The sequence below is a fragment of the Callithrix jacchus genome, chromosome 6, assembly GCF_049354715.1.
Source record: "Callithrix jacchus isolate 240 chromosome 6, calJac240_pri, whole genome shotgun sequence".
NCBI classification, from domain to species: Eukaryota; Metazoa; Chordata; class Mammalia; order Primates; family Cebidae; genus Callithrix; species Callithrix jacchus.
In genome coordinates, this window is record NC_133507.1 from 57,507,068 (window position 1) to 57,523,983 (window position 16,916).

Here is a 16,916-nt window from a genome sequence, read left to right on the forward strand (position 1 = left end):
ATAGTATATTGCTAAAACTGTTCCATTTTTAGTGATTGTTGTTAATTTCATACTATGCCTAACTTATTAACTACAGATATGTGTGTATAGGAAAAAGCATAGTACAGCACAGTGCAGGGTTCAGTACCATCTGTGGCTTCAAACATCATTGGGGTCTTGAAACATATCCCCATTGGATAAGGGGAGGACTATGGAATTTTTAAAACTGGTAAAGAGAACAAACCATTTAACTTGCTTGCTAGGACAGGGCCTGTCAGGGTAATGGAATACTTGATGAGAAAGTTTCTCTTTGTAGATGTTTTCTAGCTGATAAAGGAGTAATTTAATTAAACTATTGTCATTTTGTAAACTCCTAATGAGCCAGGTAATGACGGCCAATGGCCACTAATGTCTCCAACAGCAACACTCTATGAAGTACTTGTAACAAAAAATGTCTAACTTAAGTCAGGCCTTCGAACTAATTACCATTTTAGAGAGGAACATCTTCAACAAACCCTGTGGAATATAATCTAGCAAAATCTATAAAATGCAGCTTCAAACGACCATCAGACTAACCAGTTGCTTCAACAAATAATTTTCAAAAAAAAGGGGAAAAGTAAACCTATAGATTAAAAAATAATAGTAATAATATCCGGCCAGGCACAGTGGCTAACTTCTGTAATCTCAGCACTTTGGGAGACTGACGTGGGCAGATTACTTGAGGTCAGGAGTTGGAGACCAGCCTAGTCAACATGGTCAAACTCTGTGTCTACTAAAAACACAAAAACTAGCTGGGCATGGTGGCACATGCCTGTAATTCCAGCTACACAGGAGGCTGAGGCAGGAGAATTGCTTGAAGTGGGAGGAGAAGGTTGCAGTGAGCTGAGAATGTGCCACTGCGCTTCAGCCTGGGTGACAGAGTGAGACTCCATTAAAAAAAAATTAATATTCTTTTCCATCCATGTCAGCATAACTGGTATGTTTTGTCTGTCTTAAGCAACTAGACAAAACGTGTGAAGCAACTATATCTAATATCTTGGATATTAGGCAGTGCAGACCGATGAACCTTAAAAGAAAATAATATAACACATGAGCCCACAATAGCCTCAGCCAACCCCTAGAACTACCAGCAAAGCACAAATAGATTCATCCTAACAGAATAAAAACCAAGCCTGGCAGAATCAAACAGATTTAACAAACTGCCTGTCAGTTATTCAAGATATATGTTAAAGAAAAACAACATAATCTCCACCAAGATATTATCTGTCATGTCACTTATAAAATTAAATATTACATGATTAGCCAGAAATGGTGGAGTGTGCCTATATTTCCAGATACTTGGAAGGGTGAGGCAAGAGGATTGCTTGAGCCCAGGAGTTTGAGGTTGCAGTGAGCTTTGATTGTGCCTCTGTATTCCAGCCTGGGTGACAAAACAAGTCCCTTCTTTAAAAAAATTAAAATAAAATAAAATTTAAAAATTACATGACATATGAAGAAGCAAGAAAATGTAATATACACACACACACACAAGCAGTCAAAACAGAAACAGATTCCGAGGTGACCCAATAATAGAATTAACAGACTTTTAAAAAGCGATTATAAATATGCATGTTCAAGTACTTAAAGGAAAAGATGAACATAATGAGTGAACAGTTGGGAAATCTCCACAGATAAATGGAAATTATAATGCAAATTCTAGAACTGATATGTACAACCTAAGAAGAAAAAAAAAGGCTCCCTATCTTTTAGAGATACATGGTGAAAAATCTACAGATGAAATATGTCTGGAATATGCTTCAAAAAATCCAGCTGTGGGAAGGCAAAGTGGCTGGGGATATAGATGAACAACAGTGGCCATAGGTTGATGACTACTGTAACTAGATGATGGCAACGTGGGGGAGTTCATTGTACTGTTCTCTCTACTTTTGTATTATGTTAACAGTCTCCATATTGAAAAGCTAAAACAGAAAATTCAATCTTCACAAGAACAAGTGGTTTCAGTTATAAGACAAGATGCTGTTCAAATGAAGCTCTGCATACATACTCCTCCCATCTTTGCCACGTTCCCTAAGATATGAAGCATCCACACTGATTTTTATGGATTTCTAATGCTTGAGTAAAGTGGGCATTTCATAGAAGCTGTAAATATCTAGGTGTATGTCATATTATCTGTGTATACGTTACACACCTAGACACACATACACACACACACACAGAAATACTGATATTTTATTTACAAAATGTGAATATCGCAGGCACGGTGGCTCACACCTGTAATCCCAGCACTTTGGGAGGCTGAGGCAGGTGGATCACAAGGTCAGAAGTTCAAGACCAGCCTGACCAACACAGTAAAACCCCATCTCTACTAAAAATACAAAAATTAACCAGGCATGGTGGCACGTGCCTGTAATCCCAGCTGCTCAGGAGGCTAAGTAGAATCACTTGAACCCAGGAGGCAGAGGTTGCAGTAAGCCAAGATCATGCCACTGCACTCCAGCCTGGGCAACAGAGTGAGACTCCATAAAAAAAATTAAAAAATGTGAATATCTTATATTGTCCTATAACTTGCTTTTCCCAAACAACGTATTTTGTGGACATTATTCCATATCAACAAATACAGGTCAACATCTTTTTTTTTTTTTTTGAGACGGAGTTTCGCTCTTCTTACCCAGGCTGGAGTTCAATGGCGCGATCTCGGCTCACCGCAACCTCCGCCTCCTGAGTTCAGGCAATTCTCCTGCCTCAGCCTCCTGAGTAGCTGGGATTACAGGCACGCACCACCATGCCCAGCTAATTTTTTGTATTTTTAGTAGAGACGGGGTTTCACCATGTTGACCAGAATGGTCTCCTTCTCTTGACCTCGTGATCCACCTGCCTCGGCCTCCCAAAGTGCTGGGATTACAGGCTTGAGTGACCGCGCCCCGCCAACATCATTTTTTTTTAATGACTACAAAGCATTCATCATTGAGGGTCTACTTGTCCTGTAGTATGCATTGAAATTTCATAATTTTAATGGGAGATGGGAACTATTTGTAATACAGAAAGCTGTTTCACATCAACCAACGAGTAGATAAATCAAATGTGGTACACATTGCGGCTCATGTCTGTAATTGCAGCACTTTGGGAGGCCGAGGTGGGTGGATCATTTGAGGTCGGGAGTTTAAGACCAGTCTGGCCAACATGGTGAAATCCCGCCTCTACTAAAAATACAAAAATTGGCCGGGCATGGTGGTGGGTGCCTGTAGTCCCAGCTACTCAGAAGGTTGAGGCAAGAGAATAGCTTGAACCTGCAAGGTGGAGGTTACAGTGAGCCGAGATTACATCACGGCATTCCAGCCTGAGTGACACAGAGAGACTCTGCCTCAAAAAAAAAATATATATATATATATATAAATATGGTATACAGACACCATGGAGTACTACTCAGCCATAGAAAGGAACAAAATAATGTCTTTTGCAGCAACTTGAATCAAGGTTGACAGAGCCAGATTCTATCTCAAAAAAAGAAAAAGAAGAAGAAAATATACCCTAACTTGCTGTATTAGTCTGTTCTCACAACGATGTGAAGAAATACCTGAGAATGGATAATTTATAAAGAAAAGAGGTTAATTGACCCACAGTTCTGCATGGCTAGGGAGGCCTCAGGAAACGTATAATCATGGCAGAAGGCACCTCTTCACAGGCTGGCAGGAGAGAGAATGAGTGCAAGCAGGAGAAAATGCCAGATGCTTATAAAACCATCAGATCACAGTGGCTCAAGCCTGTAATCCCAGCACTTTGGGAGCCGAGGTGGGTGGATCACGAGGTCAACAGATCGAGACCATCCTGGTCAACATGGTGAAACCCCGTCTCTACTAAAAATACAAAAAATTAGCTGGGCATGGTGGCACGTGCCTGTAATCCCAGCTACTCGGGAGGCTGAGGCAGGAGAACTGCCTGAACCCAGGAGGTGGAGGTTGCGGTGAGCCGAGATCGCGCCATTGCACTCCAGCCTGGGTAACAAGAGCGAAATTCCGTCTCAAAAAAAAAAAAAAAACAAAAAACCATCAGATCAGTCAGGCACAGTGACTCATGCCTGTAATCCCAGAAATTTGGGAGGCTGAGGCAGATGGATCACAAGGTCAGGAGATTGAGACCATCCAGGACAACACATTTATACCCTGTCTCTACTAAAACACAAACAATTAGCCAGGCATGGTGGTGCACACTTGTACTCCCAGTTACTCAGGAGGTTGAGGCAGGGGAATCACTTGAACCTGGGAGGTGGAGGTTGCAGTGAGCCGAGATCAAGCCACTGCATTCCAGCCTGGCAACAGAGAAAGACTATCTCAAAAAACAAAACAAAACCCCTCAGATCTTGTTGAGACTCATTCATTATCACAAGAACAGCATGGGGGAAACCACCCCCAAGACACAATTATCTCTGCCTGATCCCACCCTTGACGGGATTGTAACAATTCTAGGTGAGATTTAGGTGGGAACACAGAGCCAAATCATATCACTTGCCTTCCTCATTCCTTCCCAAACTCACTGGGATCTTGCTTAGTGGCCTGAGCTAAACAAGGTATTCTAGTGAAGCCAGGGTTGGGAGTGAGAGACAGAGAGGAGACAGTTCCTGGGGCCCCAGGGATTCTGTATTCTGAATAAGGGATTTCCTGCCAATGCTAATTCTTGGGAGTATTTTAGTCCCTTAAAGGCCCTTGTTACCTTCTCTCTTGGTTCCAAAAGGCTGATCTGTCTTTTTCTCTTTCCAATGTCACTACTCATAGTTTCTACCCATCCCTCCCTAGACCATGATGGAGAACAAGTCTTAACAGCTAATGGCCTCTCAATTAAGTATACTTTTTTTTTTTTGAGATGGAGTTTCACTCTTGTTACCCAGGCTGGAGTGCAATGGCGCAATCTCAGCTCACCACAACCTCTGCCTCCTGGGTTCAAGCAATTCTCCTGCCTCAGCCTCCTGAGTAGCTGAAACTACAGGCATGCATCACCATGCCCAGCTAATTTTTGTATTTTTAGTAGAGACAGGGTTTCACCATATTGACCAAGATGGTCTCGATCTCTTGACCTCATGATCCACCCACCTCGGCCTCCCAAAGTGCTGGGATTATAGGCATGAGCCACCACGCCCAGCCAATTCAGTATACTTTTAATGAGCTTAACTTTGAGCCAGGTACTGTGCTTATAAAGAAAGAAAGATACATAAGACAAAGCTCCTGGAATTAATAATCCAGTAAGGAATAGAAATGGTGAGAGGAGCTAGGTAACTACTGTATACAGGGTATACTGTGACTAAAGCCACAGTGAGTTAAGGAAGGCATCACAAGAGAAACCCCATTCCCTGTCTTCCTATATATTTTAAGAAGGAAAGATGCATGTAAATGCTGATGATAAATCCTGGTATACGAAGACTTGTAATGGATTGCTTTACATCAATCTAGATGGGTGAAAGGGAGAGAGTGGAGAGAGGAGTCTTTGGGAATTTACCCTTCATTTTCAATTATTGGGGGTGGAAAACAGATAGCAGGAAAACTTCTCTGCAATTTAAAAGTAGCTATGGATAGTCCAGAAAGGGGCCCTTTCCCTCTCACTAAAATAGCTTCCTGATGACACATTTTCCTTCTCTCCTCTAATCAGAGGATCCACTTCTTGGTTGTTGCAACACTTTGGGATAGAGTGGAATGGATTATAGGAACCAATAACCTGCCCTGACTTCCATATAATACCTCTTCTCGAGATTGTCTAAACCACCATTTGTCAAAATCACAAGTGATCAAAAAGAAAGAAAAGATTAATATTATTTCTGTAATCTGGAAAGAGATGTTATAGATATAGTTGGTGCAAAAGTAATTGCAGTTTTTGTCATTAAGTGATTCTAAAATTGCAATTATTATTGTAGCAACCTAATACATATATACAGAAATACGTTTATACGTGCATAGGTACATACATATATACACCTATGTATGGGGTTTTTTGGCTCTTCCTCTACATTGACTATCTCCTCAGATCCTTCCCACCATTACCTGAAGCATATAAAAATGAAGTCTAAAAGCCATGATTTCTTGTGAAAAGAGTAAACAGGAAAGTAACTTAATTAGTAAAGAAAGTCTGAGTGGAAACCAGATCTTTTTTTTTCTCACTATAGCTTCCACCTCTTGAATTCAAGTCCTCCCACCTCCTCCTCCCAAGATGCTGGGATTACAAGCATGTGCCACCACACCCAGCTAATTTTTGTATTTTTGTAGAGAGACAAGGTTTCACCATGTTGGCCAATTCTTTGCCTGCCTCAGCCTCCCAAAGTGCTGGGTAATATTACAGGCATTAGCCACCTTGCCAGGCCTGGAGCCCAGATCTTAAGAGATGTAAATTGGCTCTCTTTTCACAAAGCTACACTCTCATGCCAATCTCTGTTCCTCCATGCAACTAGTCCAAAATGTTCCCTACATCAGCTTCCCCATATACCTCTCCCCTCAAATCTTCCTGTGGCTCTTCTCATCTCAACCCTGAAATACTGAAGTCTATTAGCTCACCAACCTTCTTCCTCTCTAAAAATACCTTCCTCTTCACTTCTTATTTTATTATTATTATTATTTATTTTTTTTTTTTCTGAGACAAAGTCTCACTCAGTCACCCAGGCTGTTGTGCAGTGACAAGATCTTGGCTCGCTGCAATCTCTGCCTCCCAGGTTCAAGCGATTCTCCTACCTCAGTCTCCCGAGTAGCTGAGATTACAGGCATGTGCCACCACCCCCAGCTAATTTTATATTTTAGTAGAGACAGGGTTTTACCATGTTGGCTAGGCTGGTCTCTAACTCCTGACCTCAAGTGATCCACCCCACCTTGTCCTCCCAGTGCTGGGATTACAGGTGTGAGCCACCACGCCTGGTCCCACTTCACTTCTTACACTCATCCTGTACTGTCTCTACTGAACTTTACACAGTGACTTCTATGGAGTGACCATGTCATGCAGTACAGAGGAATAAGTCTAAAAAAAAAAAAATGGCTGGGTGCTGTGGCTCACGCCTGTAATCCCAGCACTTTGGGAGGCCAAGGTGGGCAGATCACGAGGTCAGGAGATCGAGACCATCCTGGCCAACATGGTGAAACCCCATCTCTACTAAAATACAAAAAAATTAGCTGGGTGTGGTGGCACGCGCCTGTAGTTCCAGCTACTCAGGAGGCTGAGACAGGGGAATCGCTTGAACCCAGGCGTCCGAGGATGCCGTGAGCCGAGATTGTGCCACTTGCACTACAGCCTGAGTCATACAGCAAGACTCTGTTTCAAAAAAATAAAATAAAAATTGGAGTCATGTTCAAATGAACATTCTGCCTCTTACCATTTGTGTGACCTTAGTAATATTACTTAACCTCTCAAGCCTCATTTTTCCCTTCTGCAAAGAGAAAATAATTCCTAACTCATTGGATTTTTGTTTTTGAGACAGGGTCTCACTCTATGGCCAAGTCTGGAGTGCACTGGTACCATCACGGCTCACTGCAGCCTCTTGATTCAAGTGATCCTCCCACCTCAAATCCCAGAATAGCTGAGACTACAGGCATGTGCCACCACACCCACCTAATTTTTAAATTTTTCTTTTGTACAGAGACGGTCTCACTCTTTGAGTTTTAAAAGGAATCCAGTATATGTAAGGCGCTTAACACAGTATCGTGTACTTAAAAGCCACTTCATAAACAGTAGCTATTACTATGAAAATATTTACCTCACAAAACTATTCCTACATGCCTGACACTTAAGTAGCTCCTCAAAATATGCTAGTTTTCCTCTTCTTCCGTCCTTGAAAGAACTTCCTGTTTCTTTCCAACAAAGATTCACAAACTAGTTCAAATCCAACGAAGATTTCCCCAACTCTGCTGCAACGGTATTTGTGTATTTACTAAAATCTCAACAGTCATGCAGGATAAAACCTATTTAGAACTACCCAAGCATCCTTTCTTCTCTTCTTAAGTCACTGGAAGAAAACAATCACATTTTGCAAGCCCCCAAAAGACATGCCAACATAAAATGCTCTAGGGAAGGAAACAGATGTCCAGATGCATTTCAGAGTTATCACAGGTTTCCTCACTCGGCATACAGAATAAATGTATGTTACACTAACGATACAACCGAAGTTGGGGAAGAAAACTTCAGACAACGGCCCGTAAATTTCAAGGAGTAATTGCGAATAGATGCCACGTGGTGACGTGGTCTAGGCGGGTGATCAGTGAACAGATTTTTGCGTGTGTTCCGACGGTGTGTGTCATCAAGTGTGCCTGCGTGTGTCCGTAAAGATTGAAAGTACAGTCGTGTGCGCCAAGAAGTCTGAGCGCGGGTATGTATCCCTTTGGACCCAGTTGCGTACCTAGTGAGCGACCATGCGAACCCTCAACCGGGCTGTCTTCCATGCGCTTACCTCTGCGGAGGAGCAGGTGGACGCCGGTGGGCGCCGCCATGTTAGCGCCGGTCACGTGGCCGATAGCACTTGCTCGCTGCCCCGCCCGCTGGAGCCGGCCAGTCGCAGCCTTGCCGAAGCCCGGAGGCGCCGAAGCCTCCCGAGGGGAGCGCGCGTGCGCGCAGGGGGCTGACTGCGGGAGCCCTGGCGGGGAAGCGGCTAGGGCACCCGGGCAAGCAGCAGAACCCGCGGCCGGCCGAGCCCGCTCCGGCCGCGAGAGGCGGGCTCCAGCAGCCGCTCACGCGCTCGCTCTGAGCCCCCGCGCCCAGGTGGGATGGAAGAAGCCTGTCAGGTAAGCGTGGCATCCAATATTTATAGCATCAACATTTTGGTGCATGGAAACGTGAAGTTGGGCGGAAAAAATAAAGCACAATCTAGTGTTCAACATAGCACTTTGCATCGTCTGCCACTCTGTTGCAAATTATTTCCCTGGATTCAATTGAAAGGTAAAATTTGGTTCAAAGTCACAGCTTCCCTTTTGCTGTCCCAGAATCTACATTACTCAGCAGAGACTCCAGACAACACAGGATCTGTGTGCCGCTGCAGAATCTATTCTAGGTACCCCAGTGGGTATGTTCAGGAGACTTCTCTTTCCCCAAGGACGCCTCCTGCTTGGCAGTATTAACTGGAGTCTTAATCCTAAATTTGGAGTTTAAGTATAAAAGGATGACGCCGGCCAATTGCATTGCCAAGAGATGAAGCCTACAGAAGGCCAATTATGAGTCAAATGAGGGAGCTGATGTATGCCTATTGATGACGGCGCCCGTTTTTACCAAATTCACTGTCTCTCTTACCTGTGTTCTGGGGTAGATCCAATGCTGTCATGTACCAAGTGTTATTCATCTTAGTAGCCTCCGTGCCCGGCACAGAACCTGATACCCAAGGAATGTCAGGTGAAGGAATTGAACTCTGCACGAAACCAGTCAATGGTTTCGTGAGAATGTAACGGTTTCCAGACTTTAAATGCAGTAAAGATTGATAAGGATTCTCGGTGAATGTGTGTGATGTTTTCTAATTAATTTTTAGGCACTACACACTCAGTGAATAATCTAGACAATTCAGAAATGAGTTCAGGAAAAAGTGCAAGCCCCTTCCTCGCCCTCTCTACACACCACAGTTCCACTCTCCAGTTAACCACGTGTGCTCAGTCCAGATATTTGCCTTTTACACACAGGCAAATGTGTATTTTAAACAGAATGATATACTTCCTGTTACAACTTGCTTTTTCCATTCCACTCGTCATAGACATCAAATCTTAGCTCACTTAGTTCAAACTTACTCTTTTTAATGAGTATATAATCTTGATATTTTTACTTTTAAAGAGAGTGAATGTTGGCATTTCATTAGAGGACACATGCTGTAATTCTTGGAGACCTGGTTTTGGATCACCTTGAAAGATAAAGAGAAATAATGCTTTCCATCAAGGTAAATAAGATGTACAAGGGTGAGAATAAAATGTACTCCTACGGGTTACTTCAAGCCCTACCTTTTACAAACTCAGTTCAATTCCAGGGAGAGCATTTTTTTGAATGTGGTAAATCTGTCCTCTGTATAACTAAAGCCAACAATCTGAGTGCAGCAAAGGCACCTGAGAGTTAGCAGACCACAGAGTTTCAGGAAGGGTGCAGAAAAAAGAAATCTAGACATCCCTAGCAAAATTTCATAAGGCATCAAGCTCAGTTTCAAACACATCTTAAAAAGAACACATGTTCATGTGATTTAACTCAGCCAACCCTTGGAAAATAAATGAATATTTCATTCCCCTACAACTAGAAGAAAAAGAAAACACTATGAGGACCCAGGTGGCACCAGCAGTAGTGGAAACCAGTGAAGAAATCCTCAATAAGTTGAGCATGGAGTGTAGACATCTGGGATGAGCTAGAAATGAAGCAAATATGAACTTGCACAGGTGATAGCTCATCCACTGACCCTTGTTCTGGCTTCTCTCATACACATCCTTCTCACAGTAGAAGGGTTAAAAGCTGCCAGCACATGTCCACCAAAATCAACAATTCATGGGATATAGGCTGGGTGTTGTGGCTCATGCCTGTAATCCCAGCACTTTGGGAGGTGGGGGCAGGCAGATCACTTGAGGCCAGGAGTTTGAGACCAACTTGGTAACATGGTGAAACCCGTCTCTACTAAAAGTACAAAAATTAGCCAGGAATGGTGACACACGCCTGTAATCCCGGCTACTCGGAGGCTGAGGCAGGATAATTGCTTGAATCTGGGAGGTGGAGTTTGCAGTGAGCTGAAATCCCACCACTGCACTCCAGCCTGGGCCAAAAAAAAAAAAAAAAAAAATCCTTATTTTTGAGAGAGGAAGACTCTCTCAAAAAAAAAAAAAAAATTATGGGATATATCCATAGTGACCAACAACATAAAGGGCTAGACCGCTGATAGCTAGGGTCGCTTGCAATTTTAACATTCTGTGATCTTAAGCATTAGAGTGCTTTTATTTCTAAATAAAGTAACGACTACTGAGTCACTTCTCTACTCCATTTCTGTACATGCTTCCATCTGTGAAATGAAGGTTAATTATATTATGGCACTTCACTGATTTGAATTCTCACCATTAGTCAGATTTTGTACTTGGGATTCTTGAATTTAAAAAATTGAATAACTTGGCTGAGAGCAGTGGCTCACACCTGTAATTTCAACACTTTGGGAAGTCGAGGCAGGAGGACTGCTTGAGCCCAGGGGTTGGAGACCCGCCTGGACAACATAGTGAGACCCTGTCTCTACAAAAAAATTTAAAACTAGCTAGATGTGGTGGCACATGCCTATAGTTCCAGCTACTTGGGAGGCTGAGACAGGAGGATTGTTTGAGCCTAGGAGTTTGAGGCTGAAGTGAACTGTTATTGTGCCGCTGCACTGTAGCCTAGGCAACAAACCAAGACTCTGTCTCAAAAAAAAAAAAAAAAGTTGACTAACGTTTCAAAACCAGGGTTCAAGAAATAAAGGGTAATTTAATAACTTCAGTTTATGTCCAAAAATTCATTCTTGAATGTTGTGATTATTATTTTATAGGTCTTTACCTTGATTTTGAAAAGATCATGTCTCATTTGCATCTTTTAAAATATTTTTATTTATAAAAGACATAAATCAAATAAATTCTGATATGCATATTTTTGAAAAGTCAACTTTTCCTTCCTCCTTCTTTACTTAATGATATTATAGACTTAAACTGCGGGCACGGTGACGCATGCCTGTAGCCCCAGCTACTCAGGAAGCTGAGGTGGGAGGATCGCTTGAGGAGTGCTGGGCTGTGCCAATCTGGTGTCTGCACTAAGTTCAGTATCAATATGGTGACCTCCCAAGAGCGGGGAACCACCAGGTTCCCTAAGGAGGGGTAAAGCGGCCCAGGTTGGAAACGGAGTAGGTCAAAACTCCCATGCTGATCAGGAGTGGGATCACGCTTGTGAATAGCCACAGCACTCCAGCCTGGATAACATAGCGAGACCCCATCTCAAAAAAAGAAAAAGAAAATAGACTTATACCATGAGTTTTTCTAAAGTTGTATATAGTTTATAGCAAAATTTAAATTATGCAGGTTCTGTAATGTATGTATTGAATTTTTAATTGAATATTTGCTTGTTTTTTTGAGACGGAGTCTCACTCTGTCTCCAGGCTGGAGTGCAGTGGTTCAATCTCAGCTCACTGCAATCTCCACCTCCCCTGTTCAAGCAATTCTCCTGCCTCAGCCTGTCAAGTAGCTGGGACTACAGGTACGTACTAACACACGCAGCTAATTTATGTATTTTTTGGTAGAGATGGGGTTTCACCATGTTGGCCAGGATGGTCTCCATCTCCTGACCTCGTGATCCGCCCGCCTCGGGCTCCCAAAGTACTGGGATTACAGGCTTTAGCCACCGCGCCCGGCCTGATATTTGCATTTTTAAATGCTGTAAGGGATTGTGTGACATGAAGTAAATAATTTTTTTAAAATGTTTGTCTTATGACAAATAACATCATCTTGTAATTTGTCTCACAAATTATGTCTACATATTTTTATGTACATCTACATATTTTTACATACTTATTAGGATTACTATAATACAAGATATTTGAAAACACAGGCCGGGCGTGGTGGCTTATGCCTGTAATCCCAGCACTATGGGAGGCTGAGGTGGGCTGATCACCTGAAGTCAGGAGCTCAAAACTAGCCAGGCCAACATGGCAAAACCCCATCTCTACTTAAAGATACAAAAATTAGCCAGATGTGGTGGTGGGCGCCTGTAGTCCCAGCTACTCAGGAGACTGAGGCAGGGAGAATTGCTTGAAAACCTAGGAGGCAGAGGTTGCAGTGAGCCAAGATCATGCCACTGCACTCCAGCCTAGGCGACAGAGTGAGACTGCATCTCAAAAAAAGAAAAAGACAAGAAGAAAACACAGACCATGAAATAGGGGCCAAGGTGCTTACATATCTTTAGTAAAAAGCTGTTTTATATGAACGCATTGTAAGTTAACTGATATAATGTGGCATTACCTGATATAATGTGGGTGCTGGGGAAAATGGGCACCCTGGGACCACACAGCTTCTTCAGTGGGGTTGTCATCTAGACCCTGGTGCCTCCATTCTCCCTTCCTGACCCTGCCTCTTCATTTTGCCATCTGATTCTGAAAAGTTAGCCTTTTGATTTGATTTCAGGATCATTTCTTAGCATTTAACTCTGTGGTTGGAGAAGAATCCCCAATCCTGTCCTCTAGTTTCTCCAATTTTGATATGTGGATATTCCTCTTGTTTGCATATTTTAAGTCAAATGAACATTCTTCTCAGGAACTAGGAGTCCTGCATAAATATAAGCTGCATGTACAACAAAGACCAGTCTTAGTAGCTGATTTGGTCCCTCTAAAGTTTTTGGGGTCTTTTTAATCTAAAGGGTCTTTGAATGATTATAGGTTCGGGCAGACAGTTTCCGGGGCACTCTCTTAACTCACTTGCTAGCAGAATGTCATGTTTCCTATACTAATCATTTGAGACAATCATGGATATGTTGTTGAGTAATCTAAGGGAACTCTTAGAGAAAATGTGTAAATATTCCATGTTTTGCAAGGAAAAGTAATGCCATATGTGAGACAGTTGTGGAAAATCAAGTGGATTTCTCTTTGCGGTTTGTGTCCTGTTCCTTGATCTTTAGCAGCACCAACAGGGAGCCAGGACAAGAGGAGGAGGATGTTAGTTGCATGTGATCCTCCTGCTAATCCCATTTTTTATTTGTCTAATGACGTTTTTCCAGTCATGTAATTCCTATGCAAATGATACTTTAAGCCCCACCCCTTTCTAATGGGATTGCCCTACCGGAGCCCCTCCCTCACTGAAAATCTGACGATTTCAGGGATCTACAGCCATTTATAGGCATAATCCAAATGGGCTCAGCAAATAGCATGCTGCAGGCTGAGCAGTCTGTCAAGGGAAAGGGAGTAGAATGGGACCAGACAGGGCCAACTTAACTATAGGGTAAGACCAAAACATTGCCCCAAGGGAGTTGTTGATATCAGGCCCAGTCTAGCTAGCATTTGTTTCAAGCTGGTCCAACCCTTTGGCTTAAAAGATGTTTTAGGAGATTGTAAAAACAGCAGTAACACTCTAGCATAATACAGGTCCATTGTTGGAGCAGTAGCCCACTAGAATTGTGGCAGGAGCTGAGGGAAGGAAGGGAAGGGAAGTCTATAGGGAAGAGCATGGAGATGGTCCCAGACCCCTCTCATTGGCGCATCAAAGCTTTCTGATAATACTGCCTGCTTCGGTCAGAGTTGGCTTGGGAACTGTACAGGCATGAGGGACCAGGCTTCCGTGACCTCATGTCTTGGGACTGGCTCTGAGTGTTGGGTTTAAGCAGAAGTGTGCAGTTGCCCCATGGAATGTCAATGAAAGTGTGAACCATTAGAGGCTGCCACCTATTCCCAAACTGGCAATCCCTGGAAAGGTAGCTTCTGCTTATATACTTCCTGAGAATAAAGATTCCATTCAGAATATGGGGAAAAGGCAACAAATTCCCAAGCGAATCTAGCAATCAACCAATCAATAAACATGTAAGTGCTACTCTATGCTCCAAGGAGATATGATATTGTCTTTATTCTTAAGAAACAAACTGGAAACAAACTGTGCAGGCTTGAGGGACAAGGCTTCCCTGACCTTGAATTAGTCTCAGTTTTCCAATTCATTCTTAGGAAATGGATTGGAAGAGATCCTACTCACAAGACTGTCCATAAAACAAGAGCAAATTATACCCTCTTGACTGTAAGACCCATGGAGCAATGCCAGGGGTCACAGATTGTAGCCATCCCTGGCTGCCAGGAACTGAGAAAAATGCTGAACTCTAATTATATAAGTTCCTGGGAAATTATACCTATTTAATCTCCTTCCTTCAAATACATGCTCTTTGAAAAACATTCCCCCCAAAAAGAGGAATGTGTAGTAGAGAAAATAGAAGTCCTTCACATTAAGGTAATTACTGGTAACAAATTGATGTATATTCATTTATCTGGACTTTTTTTCTATGCCTATACCTATTTGCTGGACTTTCTTTTTTTTTTTTCTTTTTGAGACAGGGTCTCACTCTGTCATCCATACTGGAGTGTGGTGGCACCATCATGGTTCACTGCAGTTTCAACCTCCTGGGCTCAAGTGATCCTCCTGCTTCAGCCTTCTGAATAGCTGGAGCTACAGGCACATACTACCACACACAGCTAATTTTTCTATTTTTTTTGTAGAAAAAAATTTTTTTTTTCTATTTTCACTATCTTGCTTAGGCTAGTCTCATACTCCTGGGCTCAAGCGATACTGCCGCTTCACCCTTCCAAAGTTCTGGGATTATAGGCGTGAGCCAATGTGCCCAGCACTATTTGCTGGACTTTCTAAGGGAAGGTACCCATTTTTATCATGACCAGTCACACATGTATATAGAATAAAAGACAGCAACCAGGCGCGGTGGCTCATCCCTGTAATCCCAGCACTTTGGGAAACTGATGCAGGCAAGGTTGGGAGTTTGAGACCAGCCTGAACAACATGGAGAAACCCTGTCTCTACTAAAAATACAAAATTAGTTGGGTGTGGTGGCACATGCCTGTAATCCCAGCTACTTGGGAGGCTGAGGTAGGAGAAGTGCTTGAACCCAAAAGGTGGAGGTTGCAGTGAACCAAGATCGTGCCATTTTACTCCAGGCTGGGCAACAAGAGTGAAACTCAATCTCAAAAACATAAATATATAAATAAAAGACAGCAAACTAGGCAAGCCGCGCATGAAAGCATAGGAATGCACAGTATTTTTCGTGTCTTTATTGCAGCCTACTATGCCTTCTCTCTCTTCCATTTGGCTTCACTCTGTACTTGTTTCCCTCTCTTGTAAAATTACTGATTTCCTTGTGGCTTTTTTGCCCTTTCCCTCATGAAGTGATGATATTGGTTATCTTCTCATATTTATCCATCTTTGTTTATTCTTTTGGTAGGTTTATGGTTCTGTGTTTGCCAAAGTTGTTAGTGGTTTTGGTTTAAAATATCTGTTCCTGTAGAACTGTGTGAGGCCAGTGCATATGGAAAGCAGTTTGCTCATTAATATCGAAGGCTGAAAATTGTTTGTAATTTTGCCATTTCCTACATATAAGTATAAAATAGAGTTCCTTAGTCACTTATCAATTACACAAAAGAGACTGCAAAAAGAATCTCTGAAGTGGAGATCATGAAATAAGAAGGAATTCAATAATAGAAAGAGAAAACTAGCTGTATGTCCCTTTTTCCCCTCCCACTCTCCACCTCCGCTCCCCAAACTGGCTGAGAAACTAAGCAGTAGTGCATTTTTTAACTTCTTCTGTTCACCTCTCTCTGAACACATTCTATATTCAAGACTGAAACTGTTGAAACAAACAAGAGGGCAGATGCTGCCACGACCTCTCTTTCCATTGAGCTGAGCTCTGTGCTCACCCCATCCACTGTAACCCAGAGAATAACCTGTCTGGAGTGCATTCTCCTCATCTGAAGCACGCACAAACATCACTGCATTTTCTTTTGCTTGATAAAGAATAAAGGAAGAAAGCAGCAGCTGCTCTAGGAGCAGACAGCAAACAAGCCTCTCTGTGGTGGCCCCACGGCCTTCACAAAAGGGGATTCAGAGAGCCGGGCAAACACACACATCCAGCCCAAGACTTCCGCACAGATTCACCTGCCAAAATTATTAATTAAACATGTAAAAGAGCTGTCCAGGTGAACTGAGAGTCTAACTAAAGCACATTTTCAAACTAGTTTTTATTAAGATGGAAGAGCGAGAATATGAAGAGCTAGAAATGGCACCAAGATCACCTCATCCAACCCTAACCCTACCCCTTCTAATTTTAAGATAAAGACAGTGGGACTCAGAGAAGTTATAGAAGATTCATTCCATTTCAAGCCTTTATCTATTTTAACACTGGAGGTTTTTAGAAACATTATTTTTTGCATTTATATAGCACTCCTTGCAGTGTCTTACACACAGGAGCTGAGCAGATATTTA

The 16,916-nt window shown here is 42.6% G+C and overlaps 2 protein-coding genes across 3 annotated transcripts in view; one reads left to right on the forward strand and one right to left on the reverse strand.

Moving 5' to 3' along the window:
* METAP1D (methionyl aminopeptidase type 1D, mitochondrial) overlaps positions 1-9,055 on the reverse strand; it is a 94,275-nt gene extending 85,220 nt beyond the window's left edge. Inside the window, 1 exon segment of the mRNA XM_002806908.6 lies at positions 8,390-9,055. Coding sequence (XP_002806954.3) covers positions 8,390-8,828 — 439 coding nt within the window. The 5' untranslated portion in view covers positions 8,829-9,055.
* Positions 8,560-16,916, forward strand: part of SLC25A12 (solute carrier family 25 member 12) — a 229,822-nt gene continuing 221,465 nt past the window's right edge. For both annotated transcript variants that reach the window (XM_078327393.1, XM_035304539.3), the window contains exon 1: positions 8,560-8,720. Coding sequence is in view for 1 of the 2 variants with exons in the window: in XM_035304539.3 (XP_035160430.1) it covers positions 8,703-8,720 (18 nt within the window). In the remaining variant the exon portion in view is untranslated. The remainder of the gene's footprint in view (positions 8,721-16,916) is intronic.